Source organism: Globicephala melas, chromosome 9 (genome assembly GCF_963455315.2).
Source record: "Globicephala melas chromosome 9, mGloMel1.2, whole genome shotgun sequence".
Lineage (NCBI taxonomy): Eukaryota > Metazoa > Chordata > Mammalia > Artiodactyla > Delphinidae > Globicephala > Globicephala melas.
The window spans coordinates 87678665-87702853 of record NC_083322.1 but is presented as its reverse complement, the minus strand read 5'-3'; the positions used below and the strand labels follow the sequence as shown (position 1 = coordinate 87702853).

The following is a 24189-nucleotide window of genomic DNA, read 5'->3' as shown; positions in this document are numbered from 1 at the left end:
GCCCGTGAGCCGTGGCCTCTGAGCCTGTGCTCCGCAACGGGAGAGGCCAAAACAGTGAGAGGCCCACGTACCGCAAAAAAAAAAAAAAAAATCTCTGCATGAGCATCACTTCCTCCATGAAGCCTTCCTGGGCTTTTTATACAGACTGAGATGCTCCTTCTTCTAAGCTCCCATTAACACTCAAGATACCACTATAACATGTACCATCATACATGGTACTTGTTTGCATCTCTATCCTCCCCTGCCCTCTCCTGCATGCCCATTTTTTAGCATGGAAAAATGTCCAGTGTCCAGCAGATATTTCATAAACGAATGTACGATGAGTGAGTGAACGAAGGAAGGGGTCTGTGAAGTACAACTGCTCCTTCTTCTTCCTCACAGAGATGCTAAAGGAAGCAACAGGTATAAATAATGATTTTTTGAGTTCTCGAGGAGAAATCAGGGTGCCATTTTCCATCATGAAATTCTTTTTCTCCGTTACAATTTATTAGAGTTCGGAAGAGAGAACTAGGTCCTGGGTGATAAAAAGGAAAAACCCTCTGTGCTCTGGCAAGAAGGGAAAGGTATTTTCTTTTCAATTAGAGGCAGCAGTTACAGTCATGACCATAGCACAGCCTCTGCGTGTCGTGTCCCAGGATGCGCTTGACCATATGAGGAAAACCCCGGGCAGAAGGGAAGTGAGGAGGTGGTATGGCGTTCCACAGAAGTCCCTCCCTGGACTCCCACTTACAGATCCAGCCCCTCACACACGAGATGAGGGGGGCACATTCGGAGGGCAGTTTTTGCCCCTAGTGGTACAGGCGTGGGTATCAAGGGAGATGGAATGGGGCAGAGGCTGAGGGAGGGAGGGTGGGTGGACTGAAGGAGCAGTCCGAGGTTACCATGATGAGCCACAGGATAGAAAGGGCAGGTGGGTGCGAGGATGGAAGGGAGGCAGGTTAGGATATTCAGGCATCCAGAGGGGATAATGTCCCTGCCGGGACAGGGAGGCATCTGGAGCTTAAGCCTCTAAGTGCTGCCTGTTCCCTGAGTTTCAGAAGAACAATGGACAGCTCCTTGGGTGTAAACTCAGCTGACCTCGTCAAGTCACAGAAGTGCTCAAAAATAGAGACCAGAGTCTAAGGAAGGAAAATACAGGCTGTGACAGCTGGGGAGAGAAAGGAAGTGGCATGACTGGAGAGAGTCTGAGCCCTGAAGCCATGGTCCTTCATATCTGCAGAGCACATTGTAATTTCTAGATGCCTTCGTAGCCCCACTCCCTTTTTTTTCCGGTTTCTTTTTGTTTCTTTGTTTGTTTTTTGTTGTTGTTTTTTGGCAGCACCGGGAGACTTGTGGGATCTTAGTTCCCCAACCAGGGATCGAACCCAGGCCCCCAGCAGTGAGAGCGCAGAGTCCTAACCACCGGACCGCCAGGGAAATCCCAATAGCCCCACTCCCTTTTGCGCCTTAAGTCTGCTCGGTGATGAGATGAGGAAACAGATCTCCCTGAGGTGGCACACACAGCTGGACAGGGGTGGAGCAGGGGCTGTGATAAAGATCCTCGCCCTTAGAGCTCCCTGAAGTTCAACCCCTTTCTCGCCCTTCACTTTGCTGGACGAATGCCCTGGGTCAACCTTTCTAAGCCTCAGGTTCCTCATCTATAAATTAAGGGTGAGGAGGAAACACGACCTCCTGTGTGGGCGCAGCCTACCGCCCAGCGCCTGGCAGTGCTCAGTGTGTGCATGGCAAGGGCGTGTGAGAGGCATGAGGGATGGGGGGAGGTCGACAACACCCCTGCAGTGCTGTCGTCGCCATGGCTCCTCTACCAAGAAGAGAGACAGCTGCAGGCTGGTCCTTTCCTCAAGCATTTGTGCTGCTAGAGAGTTGCTTTGCTTCGTATTGTGTTATGTGATTTAACCTTCACTGCAAACATTGACTCAGTCATCAAACACTGATTGAGCCTAAGTGCTAAATAGTATGTATGTCGCTGGGATAACTCCAGAGTGATGTATGCACTTGGTCCAGCTCCCCGCCCTCAGGTAGTTCACGGCCTGGCCGGGCCACAGAGTCTTAGAACTAAAACCTTGCTCTTTGTTGTGATAAGTGTGGCAGAAAGACCAAGGAAGGCACAGCCAGCACTGAGGGAGGGGAGGACCCGTCATCCGGATCAGGGCAGACGGGGGCGTGTTCACCCTGAGGAGGGAGGCGGCACGGCAGCAGAAGGAACTGCCCACCCACGCAAAGGCCCAGAGCCAGGCGAACGGACACAGTGTGCCAGGAGCTAGAGTCCCGCGAGGCGCTGGGAGAAGGTGCCCGGGGCGGGAACCGTCGGGGACCAGCTGTGAGGTTGGACTTGGTCCCCTGGGCAGTGGGGAGCCCACAAAGTCTTCTAAGCAGCAGGATAGCAGGGTCGGATTTGCACTGGTGGAGATGGATTGAGCACAGAGAGAGGCTGGATGATGATGGGATTTCGATACAGGTTCAGGCAAGCCGTGATGACGGTGAGCACGAGGCCTGAAGTGGTGACGCAGAAAGGGTGACACCGTGGGGGAAGGTCTCCAACTGGATGGTGATGTTGCTAACGCAGAGCTTTTTAAAAACGCAAAGTGTATTTAATTCGGGGCAAAGCATTTCCTGAGTCTGCTGGAGGGCTTGGCCTCCTGGATGGAGGTGGCTTGGGTGCGGGGCTGCCTGCCCAGTTCTGGATTCCAATACGGAGAAGGAGGAAGAGGTCGAGAGGAAAGATGCTTCCTGGGGAAGTGGCCCTGTGAAAGAAGCTGGGAGCAGAGGCTCGGGCGCTGACGGCAGCCAGGGATGCTGTGCTCAGAACAAGCTTCCTGAAAGCAAAAGCTGAGGGCCTGAGCCCCGGTCCCGGTTCCCTGCCTTCCCTGGCAGGGGGATGGAACATGTTCTGTGAGGGTCCCGTCTCTCCCTCTGGGGCGGTGTTGGCTGCAGGGTTTGAGGGAGGCAATGAACGTGCTGGCTGCGCGGGCTCTGGAAGGCGAGGGGTAGGCCCGGCAGGCAGGGCAGCTTGTAGCTCCAGCAGCGGGAGCCGATGACCTCTGGTGGCTGCAGGCGGGAGCGCGCCCACTCGCAACTCCTGAGCCGAGTCTGGACTGGGCCGGCGCTGGGGGCTCCGTTCTGCCCTGCACCATCGCTCTCTCCAGAATCCACTTGCTTCCTGATCTCCTTCATCTGAAATCCTGCCCTGAAAGGCCCTTGATACCGTTTATGCCTTGATGAGAATTTCACTGGGTACTCATTTTCATTGTGAGGCTTTTCGTTCTCACATGTAGAAGGAAAGGCACTGAGCAGGTATGGTTGGTTTGGTCTGGGCTTGTCTTAAATTCCACCCGGACTCACTGCCCGGGGCTGCACCCCTGCAGGCAGGCTGGTCCCCAGTGCACTCCGGAGACAGCCTGTCCAGCTTCATGTACCCTCTACTGTGCCAGGACTCTGTTTTCCCTTCGTTATCTTCCTCTCTCCTCTGGCTTGCTGATTTTTCCCACGATCTTGGGGTATTATGACTCCCCAGGAATGTCAGGGCATTTAGTGCCCATTGATCTTTCATTGGGTTTGGAGACCACCTTCTGAGCTCCGTGCCTTGGGAAGCCCTGATTAACAGAAGTGTCGGAGACACTAAACAGAGGCTGATGCTGGAACTTCCTGCTTCCAGGGAACGTGAAGGAGCCTAGAAGGGGGCACATAGAGTTCTTCTTCCAGAAGCCGTCTTAGGGCCAGCAAGAACCCCCATTGCCTCACACAGGTCAGGGTTGCAGGAGACTACATGTTCGTGTGAGAGGAGGCTGGAGTTCCTCTCACTCTTCTAGAATGTGTATGCAGGTGGGAGCTTTCACCACTAGTCCAGGCTTGGGCAGTGACTAGGAGACTAGAGATAGAGAAGCAGGTGGGATTGTGAAGTAGGGCTGAGGGCTCCTGGAAAGGGATTGAGGCTGAAAAGGCTTCTTACTCGGCTCTGTCTTTCCCCTTCTGCACCCCCAGGAAGTGGTCCTCTACTCTGGGTAAATATGGACGGCCATCTGCTCCCACCCATCTTCCACTTATGCCCCCCACATCCTCTTCCACCCCTCCCCCCATCATGGGACCAGAAGGGCTAAGAGGACAAAAAGTTCTGATGGTGACAGTGACTTGCACCCCAGAAGCATCAGGGGCAGTAGGGAAAGGGGACGGCGTGATCCTCTCCCCCTTTTTGTTTTTGCTACAATTTATTGAGGGCCAACTATGTACCCAAGCACCATGCTAAGCACTGTATATGTATTATCTCTGTTAATCACTTCAAATATCTGTCGTGACCTTCATTTTACTGATAAGGAAACTGAAGCCAGAGTAGTGAAATTCTGAGATGAGCCAGGCAGGGCAGCCTCACATGCCTGCCTGGGCTTTGCGCTGCGAGGCCATCCTGCCGAGGTGAGGTGGAACAGAGGCCAGCGCTCATCCACTTGCCAGGCTGACCGCCATCTTTGTTTTGTTTTGTTTTGTTTTGCGGTACGCTGGCCTCTCAGCGCTGTGGCCTCTCCCGTTGCGGAGCACAGGCTCCGGACGCGCAGGCTCAGCGGCCATGGCTCACGGGCCCAGACGCTCCGTGGCATGCGGTATCTTCCGGGACCGGGGCACGAACCTGTGTCCCCTGCATTGGCAGGCGGACTCTCAACCACTGCGCCACCAGGGAAGCCCTGACCGCCATCTTTTAATTCCCACAGAAGTCAGATGGCTTGCCCACCATAATGCATCTAGCAATAGAAAAGGCAGGATTTGGATCTAGGTCTGTCTGATTTCAAAGCCTGTATTCCTAACCATTATCCTAAGTTATCTTGCAACACCTTCCACATTCTATGACCTTACCAAAACAATGACAAGGCACAGACCCCCAGCTCAGCCCTACTCGTTCTCCCTGATTTGATCCTTCTTGCCTCTGGCCACGTTTACAATTTGTCAGCGTCAGCTTGTTCATTTCTCCCTGCCTCCTAAGGGAAAGTCCCACATCATTCTTCCCAGCAACTAACCGCCTCTTCCCGCAATTGATGGATGAGATCTTGACCTATCACCCAAGTCACTGATGAATCTTCTTGACACGCTTTAATCTTCTTGGCCAGCGATGGGCCCCTGCGAGCTCCTGTGGGTACGACTCTGGGCTGGCACGAGACGCTGCTAACCAATCTTTTTTTGCCTCAGCTGCCAGGGCCGCTCACCCCCAGTAGCTGTGTGGTCTAACCACATTTTGCCAGCTTGCTGAGGGTGTGTTATGTGGGAGGGCATCCAAAACTGTGCAAAGGCCAGGAGAGATTATGCGTGGTGCTTCCTCTCTGCCCACCAGGCCTGACACTCAGCCACAGAATAATGTTAATCTGGCAGGTTTCCTTAGTTCCCGTGCTCGGTGGTTGATTACCCTGTTTACGGTTTGCTTCAGGTGTGGACAAATTGGCTTTCTGAAAGTTTTCCCAAACGTTTTCCAGATTGAAAAAAATACTATGCATTCATTCGTCAGGATTTATATAGCACTTCCTGTGTCTGTTGTACCAAAATAGGACTTTGCAGCTCTGTTATTTAGGCCGATTCTTAGGGATTGCCTGACTCCCAGACTTCAAGCATGTCCCAAGCATTCCTTCAATTTAAAGAATCTAAATTTGACTTAATGGCCTGATAGCAGCCCCCAAAATGCATCCAAGAGAGCCAAGTAGAATTCCTTCTCTGAGGACCTTTTAAAATAAGGTCAATTCCTTTTGCTTTGGGAGGACTTACCTACTATTCCTTCTTGGAAGGCAAGAGGCTGGGTGAGATGACCCTTTCAAGGGTCAGCCAGTGAGTCAGAGATCCTCAGAATTCTGCCCGACCAGAAACACAGGCTCATGGGCCTTAGTGGAAGGAACTGGTGGGAAGAAATCAGACAGCTGAGAACTCTCATCAGACATGTAGCCCACAGCACAAATACCATATGTCTTCAGGCTCCTGCCTGTGAACTCCATCTTTCCCCTGTGCTGCTAAGTGGAACAGGGCTGGCAATGATTTCTGCAGGCCTAAAGATTTTCTGGACCATTCTTTTAAGGCTTATCTGTTGATGATGGAAGGATAAATCATGATCGCCAGGAAAGCAGAGCTGGAGGGAGAGCAGCTTGTCCCGCAACACGTTGGTGGCCCTCGAAACCACACCATAAGATTCTCCACCTCTGCTCTTTTGCAGACATCACTGGGCGGGGAGGGGAATCTACCTGGTGCCAGGAGAACCATTTTTCTTAAAGCCAGAGGACTCTCCATGGTCCAGAAAGGTAAATTCAGACAGGCCAAGCACCCAGGAAGGAGACGCCGGCAGCCGAAGCAGCATAAAGAAGCAAGGTAGATCCAGCAAGGAAGATGAGGGGGGACTGTTCTTGGCTGTGGGATCCCTTCTGGGGACCCGGGACAGAGGCGCAAAGACAACAAGGAGATAAGTGCTCCCAGTGTATTAGACACAGCAGGGGCACAAGCTGCAGCCCTGGGCTCCCTGAGAGAGTTCCTCCCAAGCAGACAAAACAGGCATTATGAAAGCAGCAGGAAGAGTGGGGACACGTCTTTCCCTTTCAAACCTTGTTTCTCAAAGAAAGGACAATAGGGAGTTGATAAATGCAACTAATTGTGAGACCTCGGTGAGTGTGTAAGTGCATCCCTTAAGATTGAAAGGCAAGGAACTCGAGGGGCTTTTGTTAAACTTAGGGGGAACTAAGCAAAGAGGCTAATAAATTGCTTAGTTAGTAATCTGGGTGTTGCCCGTTCTCCACCCCTCCCAGCTCCCAGCAGCACATGGAGGTGCTGGGGCTCCTGTGACTTGACACAAAGTGGGAGATGCTCAAACTGTGACAGCAGGGGTCAGAATCTTTTGGCTTCTTTCCAAATGGAAAAAAAATGAGCCTGTTATTCAGGGTCTGCTGCCCGGGCTAGAACACTCTACTTATTGGCTGGGAGAGGTGATGGCAGAGGAGGGAGGGGAGTGGGGAAAGGGACAATGGGAGAAAGGAGAAGGCAGTCCTGAGATGATGGTGTTAGGGCAGCTGCCCTCCCTCTCACATGCGGGGGTCTGTATGTAAGTGAAACGGGACCTGGGGCTCTCAGTAGTGTCTTATGTTAGCCAGGGCTGAAAAAGATCAAACCTCTGGGATTGGCTTTCCAAATCCTGTGGTACTTTCTTGCGATCATTTGCTCCTTGTTCATCTGTTTGGGATCTGGGGACTGTTGCCAATAGTAGTGAAGAAAGGAGACTAAATTCTCTCAGCTGGACCAGTGGCTGACATTTATGCTGGGGAATGAGGGTGGTAAGATTAACTAGGAAAGTCTTTCTGTGTCTGTCTCTCTCTCTCTCTGTGTCTCTGTCTCTCTCTCTCTCTCTCTCTCTCATTTCCCCCGAGGATGTGTTTGACCCTTGCTACTATCACTGAGCTTCCTGCTTCCCTGTCTTCTCTTAACACCCAGCAGAAGTACCTTCTCAGTGCAGGCCACAAGCAGGTTGCCTTAGAGGGAAAGCCCAAAGCCTTTGGGGGAAAGAAAGGATGCTAAAGAAAAAAGGATCAGGGCTTCCCTGGTGGCGCAGTGGTTGAGAGTCCGCCTGCCGATGCAGGGGACACGGGTTTGTGCCCCGGTCCGGGAAGATCCTACATGCCGTGGAGCGGTTGGGCCCGTGAGCCATGGCCGCTGAGCCTGTGCGTCCGGAGCCTGTGCTCCGCAGCGGGAGAGGCCGCAACAGTGAGAGGCCCGCGTACCGCAAAAAAAAAAAAAGAAAGAAAGAAAAAAGGATCAGAGATGGTCCGCAGTCTGTCCTTCTGTCTGTCTGTAGCCCTTCTCCCTTAGCTAGTGGACACCCTTAGAATTCCCACCCCAGCAACTCAATCTTGCTTCTCTTCCCACTGCCAAGTGGCTGCTTACCTGGCTTCAGGGGTGTTTTTTTACTCCGTGGCTCCGCCCCTCACCTGGTCTTTGGAGCCCTTTGAAACATTCTTTCCTTAACACCCCCCCATTCCAATCCAAGAGGACCACACATCAGCCTTCCCTTCTTGTTTCTGATGCACTTGAGTCCCACATCCTGTCTCTGGGCACTGGGATTGAAGTCCAGCTGGAGTTACGGAAGCGTTGGCAGTAGAGGCTGTGAGTGGACCACGCTCAAGTAGTGGAGAAAATCCCAAATTAGGAGATCAGTCAGTCACACATATTCGCTGGCTTGGCTCAAGCTCAGTCACTAACACGCAGTCAGGAAGAAGCATGACCATCAAAGAGGTGAGTCACGTGGCACTGTTCCAGCGGCTGGACCTGCTGCACCTGTGCTCTCGTAGCTGCCTTAAGGGACTTGCTGGAGCTGGACCGTGACTTCAGGGGGGGAAACGCTGGCTGTACTGTGAGCATCTGAGGACCACTTGACTCGGTTTTTAAATTTATTTCATTTGGTCTAATTGCTCTGGATCATTCTATCCCAACATCATATCTCTGTCTGCTAAGCTCATGAGTACTCAGCACGCAACTCAGACCGGCTCATGGGACAAGAGCTGGATCTGGAGCGTGAAGGTCCTAATTTCCTTTCCTGAACTCACTTGGCTTCACAAGGAACTATATGAGGGGAGGCCACACACGTGCTAGAGAATCTTCTCACCTGGCTGCTAGTCCACGTGTTCACATCAGCACTTGAAGTTTAACTTTTTTGTAAAGAAAGAAAAGTCTGCAGGTCAAAACAAGAGTGACAGATAAATCAACAAGAGTTTTTTAAGCAGGCTCTTATGTATTTTTAAAGTTAGGATATTGAAGTATAATTTAAGTTACATGAGTTTGTAATTTGTGGGATTTTTTTTTTTTTGGTTTGTACATTAAAATTTTTTTTTAACTATAGTAAAATACACGTAACAAAATTTCCCATGTTAACCATGTTTAAAGTACAGTTTAGGAGTATTAAGTACATTCACATTGTTGTGCAGCCGATCTTCAGGACTCTTCAGCTTGCATAACTGCAACTCGATACCCGCTAAACAGTATCGCTAAACTGGATACTCCCCTGCAACCACCATTCTCCTTTCTGTCTCTATGAACTTGACCCCTCTAGGTGCCTCATACGAGTGGAATCATACAGTATTCACCTTTTTCTGACTTGCCTATTTCACTTAACATAATGTCCTCAGTGTTTATCCATGTGTCAGAACTTCCTTCCTTTTTAAGGCTGAATAATATTTCATTGTATATATATACCACATTTTGTTTATCCATTTATCCATCAGTGGACATTTAGGTTGCTTCCACCTTTTGGCCACTGTAAATAATGCTATGAACAAAGTGTACAAATATCTCTTAGCGACTCTGGTTTCTATCATTTGTGTCTTTTAAAATTGAGTGAAGGAATGAGCCTGGACGTATTCCATATCCCATGGCTTTGCATTTTTTACCATTTGGAAGAAATCAGGAATGCAGCACTAATTTCACCAGGTAATATCTTTGCAGCTTCTCAGTGTGCTGACTTTTCAAGGGCTTCTTGTGCTCTTCTTTAGCGATAGGGGAGTGCTTTGAGAATTGCCATTAACTAGAAAGTAGCAGCAGTGCAGCTATATCTCGGTGATTGAAACACTCATCAAAGGCTGAACTGTCAGTGACTTGGTGTCTAACTAAAAACCACTGTTCCAGTTTCCCCTCACGTGGGGCTTGAAGTTCCACCCCACGCTTCCCCGGGCCAAGAAAGCACATGGTCCTGGGGTGAAGTCTCATGTCTGGGAGCATTGTGCTCCACTACTGAGTGCCCTTCTCACTGGCAAAGGCTTATAAATAACATGTGGGATCCTGTTCCACAGTCAGCAAAGGGGCAGGGGCTGAGGGGTTGCTGAAATAATTTCATGAATAAATTGATCAAAGAAATGATCTGTGAATGAATCTTAGGGAAGGGAGAGCGGCCAGCCATGTGGGCACATAAGACTCCTCACCTGCAAAACCAGCCTGTCTTTCATGTCCTGCATTGTCTGCAGGCATGTCTAAGCCCTCTTCTAGACCATTTGGCATTCAGATAGCTCAGTCGCCTTCACTCTCAGCTCAGAAATGACTTGGGGGGCTGAAGTTGTTCCCATTCTGCCCCCCTGCAAGGAGGAAAGGGAATCTAGTTCAGGAACCAAAACAAAGCCTTTTCATCTCATCTCATCTTTTCAGACCCCAAGACAGAGTTCTCCACCGCCCCCCAGACACAGGGTCATCCAGCATGAAATGCACAGAAATCAGATGCATATCGGTTGCAGGAGAAATGGCAGGGAAGTGGGGCTAAGGTGACAGACTCTGAAGAGCAAACACATACACCTTTGTGCTCTGTCTTCTTAAAATTCATCCTCTCACCTGCCAGCCTTGAGAATTGCCTATTTACATAACTTGCTGCCTAAAATGGAATATTAGATAATGTTCCATGGCGGCTCACTCAGTTTGAGCCCATCCCCGGGATGTGAGTGATCCAGAAGTCCTCTGACAGTGCAGAGCGTGGCACGCTGGCCCGCAGCCATGCCTCCGTGTTGTGTGAGCTCCGAGCTAAACAGATGTCAGGCCCGATCGCCTGGGTGGGAGACCAGCCGAGCGGCGGGGGGGAGGGGGCGTGATTCAGCACGCGGCTCCGTGGCACAACGGCCTTCGTGGACAGACAGCATCGCCTCCTGAGCTTCACAGCAGGCGCCTTGTTCTGCCCAAGGTGCTGTCTCAGAGACCGCCGACTAAAGGGACTGAGAAAGGGGGAGCTGCAGGATCTACGGGGACAACCGGTCCAGGAGGTAATCAGTTCTGATGCCATCCCTGGCGCTGCGCCAGCCTCACACCCGCTCTTGGTCCTTTCCAAGGCGTGCATCTCCCGCCCATCAGAACTGGAATCCTGCTGCTCTCGTAGAGGAGGGGTATAAATAAGTGATAAGGAAGTGTCCTGATAATGATAAGCAGGCATATCTTCTCCGCAGACCAGATGAATCAAAGAAGGCAATTGTGTGTGTTTGTTCATTTATTTTTCAGTGTTCCGGTTCCCGTAGTCAGTTTAGAGAAAATTCCTAACCTAGTGAAGGCAGATGGTGCCAATGTCAAAATGAACTCTGCAACCACTACTGCGGTCACTTTCTGCTCCACCTCATCCTCTGCCGTCTCCACCCCACCTGTCATTAAGCCGGTCTTGATGTCCAAGTCAGTGCCACCTTCCCCAGAGAAGATCTTAAATGGCAAAGGAATTTTGTCTGCCACCATAGACAAGAAACACCAAAATGGCACCAAAAACAACAACAAGCCTTACAGGAGACTTTCAGGTACGTGTCTGTGTCCTTCGAGTCTGGCTCGTGATCAGATTGCAGTCGAGTTGCGTCCAGAACGAGGGAGCGATGCTTTCTTATCATAGAGCAGGTCTGTTTCGTTTTAAGGGAGACACGGAGTTTACCTGCCAACAGGAACCTCCCCCGCCCCTAAAAATACAGGGGAGAACTGGTTCTCTTAATCCCGGGCCAGATGCGGTACCTCGCTCAGCCCAGCCCTGAGCAGCAGTTACCTTAGTGACCCCAAGGCAGGAGGCTCTGCAACCCCTCAGCAGTCTGTGGATTCGGAGGGTCTTGTCCTCACACTGACAGGCCGAACTGCCCCTGGGTTCCGGAAAGCAGAGTCGGGCAATCCACCGTGATATCTCCCAGTAGCTCAGGGCAGGCTTGGGACAGTCGCCTTGGTGCTGTCTGCCCATCTCCATCCTTTGGTCTCATTGGTTTCCAGGTTGATTCTGTGGTCTGGGGCTGCAACTGCCTTTCCCACATAAGCAGATTGGAATTTCCATCTGGGAACGCTTGGACTGGCACAGCAGATGGGGTGTTGAAGGGTCTCTCTCCGATCTACTTGGTTGCCCAAGTACCTCAGGGTACCCAGAAAGGTGCACATGGCCAGTCCTTAAGACAATGGTTGCGCTTAGGGGCCCCCAAGTGGGTGATAGTTGCTTTGGGATTGTTGTAGAAGGAAATCCGGCAGTTTTACTTTCTCTAAAAGACCAAGAAAAGCTATAAACCTTATAACTTCTTCACACACTCTGGGCATTTATCAAATGTCAACCAGAAAAAACAAAATACAGTTGACCCTTGAACAGCGCAGGGATTAGGGGTGCCGACCCTCCACGCAGTCAAAAATCCCTGTATAATTTCTAGTTGGCCCTCCGTATCCGCAGTTCCTCTGTATTTGCGGATTCAGCCAACCTGCAATCATGTAGAACTGCAGTATGTACTATTGCAAAAGATCCGTGTGTAAGTGGACCTGCACAGTTCAAACCCACGTTGTTCATGGGTCCACCGTACAGGGTAAGCTGCCCTGTGAGAGTGAAGCTGTGTCCTCTGGTATGAGCATAATTCCTAAGCGCCCCAAGAATTGTGGGTCATTTTCATTTTGTACTTTGTGTTTATATGTGTTTCAGTTTCTCTATCTTACCTCTGTCACTTTTAAAAAGTTTACTTCTTAAAAGTACCTCAGGCCCAAAGCATTCTAATGACACAGTTATTTTACCCTGAAAATCTCTCCATGTCCTTTCCACCCGCTGTCCAGAAAGAAAGGCAGAGCCTGGTGCTCTCTTGAGGGCGGGGGCCTCACTGTGTGGACGGAGCCCCCCGTTCCTGGCTGTCTCCCTGCAGGGAAAGTTCATCTTCACTCTGCAGAGGGGGCAATCCAATAGGCCTGTCTGGGCGCAGTGAGGCCGGCTTCCTCCTCCTGGCAGAAGTATGACCATGGCTTCCAGCCGGCACCTTAATCTGAAGTTGGTCGGGCATTTTTTGTGTGTTTGGGGATTTTGCATTTTGTTGGTGGTTTTGTCTCATTGGGTCTTTTGCTATTTCTCTCTCACTTTCACATTTGGCAGCCAGCTCCTACCCCCAGCCAAACAACCTGCTCAGTTCCAGGTCAGCACGAGGGCCGGTGTGGATCTGGGCACGGGTCTGACTCCGCCAGGCCCAAGGGCAAGAACTCACACCAGGCGGCCTTCAGCCTGGCACCCAGACCCTCCTCGGTGGGCAGAGAGGGCTCGTAGGAAGCGAACATCTCCAGGCCTAGCAGTTTTCTTTCCTTAAAAATGAAGCTTAAAAAAAGGAGACAGAAGCAAAAGAAAGAGGCAGGATGCATTTTGATAGTCAACCAGGAAATCTGTCTTGGACATGAGAATGGTTTTATTGCAAACATCATCATCACCACTGTCGCAACCTCCCCACAGCTCCCAAACCTTCTTTTAAAAATAGAATGCATTCATTTATTATGGTCAGAGCTTATTCCACCAAGTTCAGGCAGTTTTTCAGGCAAGGTAACCTCTTTTTAGCTTGCAGCCACTGGAGGCCCTTAAGGAGACATTCCACCAAGTATATATACACCCCGCCGCGCGCCCATCCACCCACCCGCCAATGCTGCTGCCCGTCTCCCTGGATGCTCAGAAGAGCTATGTCATTCTGCCCTGCAGGACTCAGGTGTTTGTTGGGTGCCTTCCAGAAATGGCACAGGTCATCAAGAGGTGGAACTTTAAAGCCTGAAGGGTCCTTAAGAGATTGCCGCACATCCCCTCGTTTTCCAGGGGAGGAGAGCATTTCTGTAATCCAGAAGGGGTGAAGGATCCAAAACGGGCATAAAAAGAGCAGATTCCTTAGAAGTAACCCCAACATGAGCCGTCAGGAGTCCAGCGGGAAGGCAGGATCTGGGGAAAGCCCGCCTCCCTCAGCAGGTCCCCGAGGGACCCGGCTCGTTCCCACCTGGAGCATCAGGCCTCATTCCAGGGGCAGAGCGACTGTGACACTAACAGGCCCTGACCTCTCTGCACCTTCAGGTTCAGTCCCAGTGTAAATCCCACACCTGGCCCTGCCCCTGCCTATATGTTCCTGAATCCGGGAAATGATTTTTCTGGCCAGCGAGGCTGCGTGGAAAGCCTCGTGCTGAGGACTTTGCAAAGCATTGAGAGAGGCAGGTCACACGGACATGTCAAGGAATAATCTCCCACTTAAATGGCTAAAACTATTAGGGAGGCAGGGCAGGAAGGGGTTGGTGACGTATTCTTGGAGCTACCCCAGGGGAAAAAGTGGCCCTTGGGCCTCAGGTGGTTCTCCCTGGTCTGCAGCCACCTCTGCCCAAAGGTACTGGGGGAATTGTTTGGAGTGAAAGTGTGAGAGCAATTGGCTCCTTTCCCTCCGCTGCCCACCCCCCACCCCCCATTCCCTTGTGCATTCCGATCCCTACCGCCTCCCGCTGGACTTGGGAATTCTTGGGTTCAGAGGGGAGCGCCATCTTCCCCCAGCGGTTCTGGAAGCATTTTAGCAGCCGGTTGGAAAAAAAAACAAACCAAAAAAAACAGATTGCCTGACAATGTCTCACTTGTTGGTGCAAATGTGCATTTTTTTAAAAATGTGGTCTTAATGCCAAATCCTATTTAGTCTCCTTTTTTCTTATATTTTTTGTTTGTTTCTTAAACCAGAGAGAGAATTTGACCCAAATAAACACTGTGGAGTATTGGATCCCGAGACAAAGAAACCTTGCACAAGATCCCTCACCTGCAAGGTATTTCTCTTTCCATAAAAAATACTTCCTGCTCTCGCTGGGGCCTTTGTCGAAATGTTTGCATGCCACTCTCTGCACACGGCAGGGTGTGGAGCCTCGACATGACCCCCAGCTGTTCTTTGTAAGGGAAATGCTTTCTTCTCTTCCATGGTAGCAGAGCGCCTGCCTCAAGCTGGCTGGCTTTTTAAGAAGGGAAAAAAAAAAAAAAAGATAGGCTTCCCCTGTTACTTGTGAGGCCAGACAGTAAATTGTATTTATAGGCACTCACAGGCGGTTCTAAACCCTGCTACGTTTTAATGTATGCAGGAGCAGCGCGGCGGCGGTGGCAGCGCCCTGAAAGGCAGCCCCGGAGGGGAGGACGAGCCGCCGTGCCCCTGATCCAGCCACAGCAGGGTGGCCAGGGGACAGCTGACCCAAGGCGGCCGCCAGTGGGTGGCCCCCAGCCCCGTATTTCATACTGAACTGCCAGTGCCTCTTGGGATGGAGGCTGTGGCCCTCTCTGCTTGGTGGCTCTGTGTGTCTGGGCCAAAGCAAGCCTCCCACCTGCACCTGGATTAACTCCAGCACGCCCTCACCGTTGCCTTTCATCAGAGAGGTTCTCATGGGTTCTGCGCTGAAGCTCGTCATCTTATGCCATTTTTTGGAGGAAGCTTTGGCTTCTTAACGCCAGGAGCGTAGGGCACGGTTGCGTTTTGTGTGGTCTCTGCCTCTTCCCAGCCACAGAACAGGAGCTGTTGCCTTGAAGTTGACTTTTCAAGCACCTCTAAATTCCCATGAATTGCTGTTTCTGAAATGGAGGGCCTGGGGAAGCAGGTTTATGTGCTGATCAAAGAGGCTGTGCTTTCCGTCTCTCTTCTCCTTAGACTCACTCCCTAAGCCATCGGAGGGCAGTCCCAGGCCGGAAAAAGCAATTTGACCTCCTTCTGGCGGAACACAAAGCCAAGTCCCGGGAAAAAGAAGTTAAAGATAAAGAGCATCTCCTGACTTCGGCAAGGGAAGTACTTCCAAACCCATCCGGGCCAGCGCAGGACTCGCTGCCGGGATCTTCAGGGAGCTTGGGCCCAGAACCTAAAGTCGCGTCCCCTGCAAAATCCAGGCCACCTAACTCTGTGCTTCCTAGGTAAGTCCCACCTGGGCGATAGAAGCCTTGAGTCCGTGGTCAAGTGACCCTGCCTGGCTGGGTCGTATGTGGTCGGATCACGTGTGAAATGGGAGTCGTTATCGTCCTACCTGGGGAGGTGGTTGTGAAGTTGAAGGGAGAGAATGGGCATGAGGGGCTCAGCCCAGTGCCTGCCACGTAGCATTCAGTGGATGTTACTGCTGTCACCGTTGTCATCCTCACCGTGGTCATCGTTGCCGTGATTGTCATCCTCCATAGCAGACCTATATCCGACAGGATGTGTTTTCACGGCGTAAGAGTCAGCTAGAAATAAATAGCTGAAAGGATGACACTCAACCACCAGGCAACTTTCTGGTCACCTGAAAGTTTTTAGATTAGTTGAAGATTCCTGGAGCAGAGAGTGGGGGAAGCCTGGGGGGATGGGTAGTCAGCACAGCTTAGGAGCCCACTTGCCATGATATTTTGTGAATTTTTTCCACAGCTCTCCAATGGTCAGGGTAAAGGGAAAATTGCCGTGACAGGGCTGTCTGTCCTTACATTTCCCTCCGTACCAAGAAAGCTGAGCCACCTCTTTGGGGTTTTATTTGGTCGTCCTGGACAGAAAGGAAAGAATAGAAAACAAAACCCACCTGGGGGAATTCCCTGGCAGTCCAGTGGTTAGGATTCCAAGCTTCCACTGCAGGGGGCATGGGTTCGATCCCTGCTCGGGGAGCTAAGATCCCACATGCCACGCAGCGTGGCCAAAAAAAAGAGGGAGGGAGAAAAAAATTCCACGTGGGTTGAAAATCCATGTATGTGTGTTTTGACAGGCAGTGGAGTGCCATAATGAGCCACAGACCGATTTCCAGGTGATAGGACAGGTAACCCTCGTTCAAAAATATTTATTGAGTGCTTGCTCCATAAGCAGGGTGCTGTGTTAGGTACTTTCACGCAGGGGCACAGAGATGAATGAAACCAGATCCTGCTTTTCAAGAATTTGGAGTTTAGGAGATGAGACTCAAATATCCATAGCATCATAAAAAGAAAACATTAATAACACAATATAAGTGCAGATATTAGTATCCTCTGATGATTTTTGGTTTTTTTTGGCTGCGTTGGGCCTTCTTTGCTGCATCACGGGCTTTCTCTAGTTGCAACGAGCGGGGGCTACTCTTTGTTGCGGTGCACGGGCGTCTCATTGCGGTGGCTTCTCTTGTTGGGGAGCACGGGCTCTAGGCGCACAGGCTTCAGTAGTTGTGGCACGCAGGCTCAGTAGTTGTGGCTCGTGGGCTCTAGAGCACAGGCTCAGTAGTTGTGGTGCATGGGCTTAGTTGCTCTGCAGCATGTGGGATCTTCCCGGACCAGGGCTCGAACCCGTGTCTCCTGCATTGGCAGGCAGATTCTTAACAACTGCGCCACCAGGGAAGTCCCCTCTGATGATTTTTAATGCATACACTGTGAGTCTCAAAGAGTAATTGTCCAGTCAGCAAGTAGGCATTAAGAGAATATAGTTACAAAAGAAGGGGAAGGAATTTATTTTTAAAGCAAAGCAAATATTTGATGACAGTTGTTACTAACCTACCAGGATCTCTCATGCCTTACACTTTGGTGCAAGCCTGACCAGTTTGGCAGCTGGAGCCCCTCTCTTGGAATCACCAAGCTCAGCCTCAGGCATCTGGGGTGATGGAGTCACCGCCCACACATCTCCATCATCATAACCATTGTCGGGTCGTTGTCGTCATCCGTTTACTTGCCACTGTCCTTGCCACCCCTCATTTTCCAAAATCGTTTTATAATTTCTCACTGTAATGCCAGATGTTGGTGAAGGATACTACCCTTGGGGACACAGTTCTGCTCCAAACTTCTGGAAGGGGCTTCAATTCTATATAGCTTTCAAACTTCTTGGTGGCGATGGAACTTTTTTGTTCCCACAGAACCTTACATGGTACCCGATATAAAAGCAGACCTGCCTCCACCTGAAGCCCGCTCAGCCCTGCTTTCATCGCACGTGTACCCAGGACCCACTGTCCCCCAGCACATCCAAGGGATTACCTCAGCTTCCCCAAGGACTCCAGGGAACCCCAGTTTGAAAACTCTTTTATTATACATTTCTCCATCGATTTTGACTGATGCAGGCACTCAGCACCCAAGCAGTGGTACCTGGCTTAACAGAGAAGCTGGGGGCAGCCGTTAAAAAATGAAACAGGCAACAGTGGAGCCTTAAGAGCTGCTTCTTTCTGTTCCTTTTTTGGTTTAATTTTCAGGGGAATGTTTGTCAATAGAGAAATGCCAGGTGTTTATGTTCTTTTAGGGAAATAGAAGAAAGAGAGAGGGTGAGGTTAATCGGCAGAAAAGAATGTCTCTGAAGGAAAAGGGGAGGCCAAGGAGCACGTTACAAATGTTGGTAAGAGAATAATTTTTGAGGACGCTTTCAAGGCACCAGAAAACTCAGGGGTGAACTCTGTTCCACAGTTAGTGGGAAATAACGTCCTTTTTCAGTTGTTTTAGGTTCACACGAGACCCCATGCCATCAGAGATCGAAAAAGCATGATCAGGGCTTCCCCTGGTGGCGCAGTGGTTGAGAGTCCGCCTGCCGATGCAGGGGACGCGGGTTCGTGCCCCGGTCCGGGAAGATCCCACATGCCGGTCTGGGAAGATCCCACATGCCGCGGAGCGGCTGGGCCTGTGAGCCATGGCCGCTGAGCCTGTGTGTCCGGAGCCTGTGCTCCGCAACGGGAGAGGCCACAACAGTGGCCTTTTTTTGCGTACCGCAAAAAAAAAAAAAGAAAAGAAAAGAAAAAAGAAAAAGCATGATCAGAAGTAAACATACCCACATAAGACTTAAAGCAGTTATTTCCCTCATATTAATGATGTAAATATAATAGATGTTTCAGTCACACTCATTATCTATAATTGGCCAAAAAAAAAAATTGTCACACATGAATGGAATTATGGTTATCCCTTCCCAATCGTGAATTTCTCTTGTAGGAAATGCTAACAGCGTGTGAATTTATATCTTAAATATCATTTTGGTAACCTTGAAAATATTCCAGTTGCCATATTTTTGCGTTGCAACCCATGCTTGTCAGGGGTTCCTAAAAGAGGGACTTGGGTCTAGGATTGGAAAAGTGAAAGTTAGCTAGCAAGGGTTGGAACAGGATTGGAAGTGCAAGGCTCAACTCCTTGTCTGCTAACTAGATGAACGTGGCCATGTCTCTCAGCCTCTCTGGCCTCAAATTGCTCAACTGCCAAACAGAGCTAAGGAGAATTGAGTGAGATAAAATACCAAGCTCATCATAAGCACTCAGTTCATGGTAGCTGGTAGTAGGGGGCAGTGGTAGTCAATGGGAAAGCAATGGGAGCCTCAGTGCTACCTGATTTCCATTCACCTGTCCTCCTGGCCTCTGTCCTTCAACCTGGGGCCCCTTGGATAACATACCAGTATGCTCTGTTTCTTTGCCCCCAACTCTAAGGAAACACATTATTTGCCCCACAGAGCCCAAGGGCTATGAATGACCAGGCCAACCAAAGCCATCAGGACTCTGTTGGAAAGGCGCAGGGGTTCAGGGAAGGGGGGCAGCAGAGGGAGGAAGGGTCAGCTGTGGAGGTCAGTGCTGCCAAGATCTGGGCACGTTCCCCTCTGTCTCATAGATGCTCACACATCTCTCCTTAAAGTATAAAATGGCAAATGCCAATGAATCTAAGACTGACAGGGGCAGCAGGGAAAGAGGCAGAAGGTCCTAGATACCTGAAAAAGGGCAGAGGTGAGTCTGGAGTGAAAGCTACTTCATTACATAGAGTAATCGCCAAAGTGGAAGCCGTTTCTCTCTTTGACTTATGTTTGTCCCTGGGCTTTTCCTACTCATTTCTCAACAGGGGGGCCTTTGAAGTCAAGCAGGCAGAGCCCAGTCTCATTTCCACTTTTTATTAGCTTGGCAACCAATGTCCTCATCTGAGAAGTGTAGGTCATAGTTACGCACACCTAAGGCAGTGGGTAGCTCCAATGAGAAAAGGTACGTGACGTGCCTACATGCAGTAAGGACTCAGTTAAGGTCAGTTGTTTTGCTCGTGCTTCCTCAAAGTGGTGGGGGTTAGGGGACTTTAAGTTTCTCTGGGTGTAACTGGACAGGGACCATCATCACATGCACTGTCTTTAGACCAGACTGGTAAGTGGAGGGGTGAGGGGTAATGTAATGCTGAGGAAGAAAGGTTGGACGGCAGCTTAACACTTGCGAGACTTTTCCCACACTTTCTCATGGCCAGTTGCCCAATTCCCCATCATCCTCTCCAAGCCTTGGCTTTTTTGAGACGCAAGCTGGTCCCAGCGCACTCCATCCCTCCAGGTTCCACCCTGGAGGGCAGTGATCAGAGCTGGGAGGAGGTCTTGAAAGCATCCGCCATTCCGTCATCGCCAGGAGGGTGCCCACGTCCTGAGTGACACAAGTCTAAAAACGAGGAGATCCAGGGCTCCTTCCCGTTGTGCACATGCACACGTGTGCCCAGCGTCCTTCCTTCATGTTTCTGTCTTGGTTCTCAGAGCTGATTCTGCTCTGCAGCTCGCAGGTTTCATGCTCAGCTTTACTCTCCGCGATTCTCCTCCCCTCGTCTCCTCTCTTTTGTCTGGCAACTGGAACTTACTATTGAGTGTTTCAACTGTTCTAAGATTTTTTTTTTTCTTAACGAAACTTCTTTTTTTTAAATCAACATAGTATAGACACATAGTTCAAAAACTAAATAGTACTAAAAGGGTTAGAGTGAAAAACAGTAGTTCCTACCATCCTGGAACTCTGTTGACCCTCTCTGTGTTGGAGCATCTGTTTCCTGTATCCCTTTGCCACCTTCTCTCTTGGTTTGCTCCTTTATTTGATGGAGTATCTTCTCCATTAGCTTCCTGTGAAAAGGGACATGGGAGGTCAATTTTTAGAATCCTTATACACCTGAAAATGTTTTTATTCTACCCTCACACTTAATTGATCATCTCTCTGAGTATATAACTGGATTGAGAATTATTTCCCTACAGAAGATTGAAGACAATTTTTCCATTGGCTTCTGGCATCGAAGGTTTTTATTGAGGAGTTTCATAACATTCTGATTCCATTTTTAATTGCTGAAGCATGGGGCTCTGAAATTTCCCAGGGATCCCCCTTGATGTAGGTCTTTTTTCATTCATTGTTCTAGGTACTCAGTAGATCCTTTCAACCTGGAAACACCTGTTTCTGGGATATTTTCCCATGTTACATGCTAAATCGTTTTCTCCCACTATGTCTTTATTCTCTTTCTTAACCTCCTGTTAGTTGGATGTTGGATCATTTGCTCTGACCTCTTCATCCTCTTACCTCCTTTCTCCTGTTGTCTCTCAATCTCTTGTTCCACTTTCTAAAAGATTTTTTTACTTTACTCTTCAAAACTGTATATTAAATAGTTTACGATTTACTTGTTAAATTTTAGGATCTGGTTCTTTTTATCGGCATGCGGGATCTTAGTTCCCCAACCAGGGATCAAACCCACACCCCCTGCAGTGGAAGGGCAGAGTCTTAACCACCGGATCTCCAGGGAAGCCCCTCCTCTTTTCTTCCTTTCTCTTCATTTCCCCCAAGTTCGTTTCATATATGTGTTCATGTGTTTGATGTTTGGTTGGTCAGCTCATGTTGGAGGTGTTCCAGGAATGTTTGGTTGTCTCTAACCATTCATATTTAAAAGAGAGGCTCTAACAGGCTCATTGGAGGTCTATGTGGGACTATCAACCAAAAGGTCATCATGTCACCAGTCAGCCTTTTGTTGGAATATTCCCAAAGGCAAGCTGTGGAAGCCTTTTCTCCGGGGTCATTCAGTTTCCTGAGGGAAGAACCCTGCCTGCTGATGTACCTGGTAATAGGCATTCCGGCAGTGCCAACTAAGGATCTGACCAGGGACAGCCCACAGTCCTCCTGTTTTTAGCCCTGTGCCCCCTCCTGGTCTCTGCTGAGCCTGGGGGCCCCACGTCTAGAGTCTCTCTGGTTCAGTTTCTCTTTTTGAGGGTTGATTGGAGAGCGAGGGGGCTGGCAGGGGCAATGGTAAGTCATGTGACCGTGTGAGGTAGCAGTGATGACCTGCGGGTCCAGCGACAGAATATTGAGCCTTTCAGCTCTCTCGCTATGTTTAGTCCTCACCTCACCCATGACTTGTGCAGCTCTAGCTGCTCCAGGTGCCCTGCTTCTCAAGGTTCTGTGGTAGGTCAGCTCCTTTCCCATCAGTTAACACTCTCCAGCCACAGTCTGTCTTCTAAAAATAGGTTAAAATCTCTTGTTCACACTTGTTGGGACACTTCAGGTGCAAGTAGCAGAAAATCTTGCTTACTAACCACTTCAATAATTAGGAAATTTCTTACCACTGGTGACAAGAAGTCCAGAGGTGAAAGAGTACCAGTCCCCAAAGATCAGGGGTTGGCTCTCCTTTTTTGTTTTTTGTTTTGTAACCTAGTTTGTTTTTTTTTTCTTTATTGGAGTATAATTGCTTTACAATGGTGTGTTAGTTTCTGCTTTATAACAAAGTGAATCAGTTATACATATACATATATCCCCATATCTCTTCCCTCTTGCATCTGCCTCCCTCCCACCCTCCCTATCCCACCCCTCTAGGTGGTCACAAAGCACCGAGCTGATCGCCCTGTGCTATGCGGCTGCTTCCCACTAGCTATCTGTTTTACATTTGGCAGTGTATACATGTCCATGCCACTCTCTCACTTTGTCACAGCTTACCCTTCCCCTTCCCCATATCCTCAAGTCCATTCTCTAGTAGGTCTGCGTCTTTATTCCCGTCTTGCCCCTAGGTTCTTCATGACCATTTTTTTTCCCCTTAAATTCCATATATATGTGTTAGCATACGGTATTTGTTTTTCTCTTTCTGACTTACTTCACTCTGTATGACAGTCTCTAGGTCCGTTCACCTCACTACAAATAACTCAATTTCGTTTCTTTTTATGGCTGAGTAATATTCCATTGTATATATGTGCCACATCTTCTTTATCCATTCATCTGTTGATAGACACTTAGGTTGCTTCCATGTCCTGGCTGTTGTAAATAGAGCTGCAATGAACAATGTGGTACATGACTCTTTTTGAATTATGGTTTTCTCAGGGTATATGCCAAGTAGTGGGATTGCTGGGTTTTATGGTAGTTCTATTTTTAGTTTTTTGAGGGACCTCCATACTGTTCTCCATAATGGCTGTATCAATTTACATTCCCACCAACAGTGCAAGAGGGTTCCCTTTTCTCCACACCCTCTCCAGCATTTATTGTTTGTATATTTTTTGATGATGGCCATTCTGACCGGTGTGAGATGATATCTCATTGTAGTTTTGATTTGCATTTCTCTAATGATTAATGATGTTGAGCATTCCTTCATGTGTTTGTTGGCAATCTGTATATCTTCTTTGGAGAAATGTCTATTTAGGTCTTCTGCCCACTTTTGGATTGGTTTGTTTGTTTCTTTGATATTGAGCTGCATGAGCTGCTTGTAAATTTTGGAGATTAATCCTTTGTCAGTTGCTTCATTTGCAAATATTTTCTCCCATTCTGAGGGTTGTATTTTCACCTTGTTTATGGTTTCCTTTACTGTGCAAAAGCTTTTAAGTTTCATTAGGTCCCATTTGTTTATTTTTGTTTTTATTTCCATTTCTCTAGGAGGTGGGTCAAAAAAGATCTTGCTGTGATTTATGTCATGGAGTGTTCTGCCTGTGTTTTCCTCTAAGAGTTTAATGGTGTCTGGCCTTACATTTAGGTCTTTAATCCATTTTGAGTTTATTTTTGTGTATGGTGTTAGGGAGTGTTCTCATTTCATTCTTTTACATGTAGCTGTCCAGTTTTCCCAGCACCACTTATTGAAGAGGCTGTCTTTTCTCCACTGTATATTCTTGCCTCCTCTATCAAAAATAAGGTGAGGGCTTCCTTGGTGGCGCAGTGGCTGAGAGTCCGCCTGCCGATGCAGGGGACACGGGTTTGTGCCCCGGTCCGGGAAGATCCCACATGCCGCGGAGCGGCTGGGTCCGTGAGCCATGGCTGCTGAGCCTGCATGTCCGCAACGGGAGAGGCCCGTGTACTGCAAAAAAAAATAAAATAAAATAAGGTGACAGTATGTCCATGGGTTTATCTCTGGGCTTTCTATCCTGTTCCATTGATCTATATTTCTGATTTTGTGCCAGTACCATACTGTCTTTATTACTGTAGCTTTGTAGTATAGCCTGAAGTCAGGGAGCCTGATTCCTCCAGCTCTGTTTTTCTTTCTCAAGATTGCTTTGGCTATTCGGTGTCTTTTATGTTTCCATACAAATTGTGAGATTTTTTTGTTCTAGTTCTGTGAAAAATGCTAGTGGTAGCTTGATAGGGATTGCACTGAATCTGTAGATTGCTTTGGGTAGTAGAGTCATTTTCACAATGTTGATTCTTCCAATCCAAGAACATGGTATATCTCTCCATGTGTTGGTGTGATCTTTAATTTCTTTCATCAGTGTCTTATAATTTGCTGCATACAGGTCTTTTTTCTCCTTAGGTACGTTTATTCCTAGATATTTTATTCTTTTTGTTGCAATGGTAAATGGGAGTGTTTTCTTA

The 24189-nt window shown here is 49.1% G+C and overlaps 1 protein-coding gene across 8 annotated transcripts in view; it reads left to right on the top strand.

The window, feature by feature from the left end:
* ATXN7L1 (ataxin 7 like 1) overlaps positions 1–24189 on the top strand; it is a 242090-nt gene that overhangs the window by 194627 nt on the left and 23274 nt on the right. For all 8 annotated transcript variants that reach the window (XM_030834356.2, XM_030834355.2, XM_060304801.1 and 5 more), the window contains 3 exons: positions 10972–11255; positions 14420–14502; positions 15366–15622. In XM_030834356.2, coding sequence (XP_030690216.1) covers positions 10972–11255; positions 14420–14502; positions 15366–15622 — 624 coding nt within the window. The remainder of the gene's footprint in view (positions 1–10971; positions 11256–14419; positions 14503–15365; positions 15623–24189) is intronic.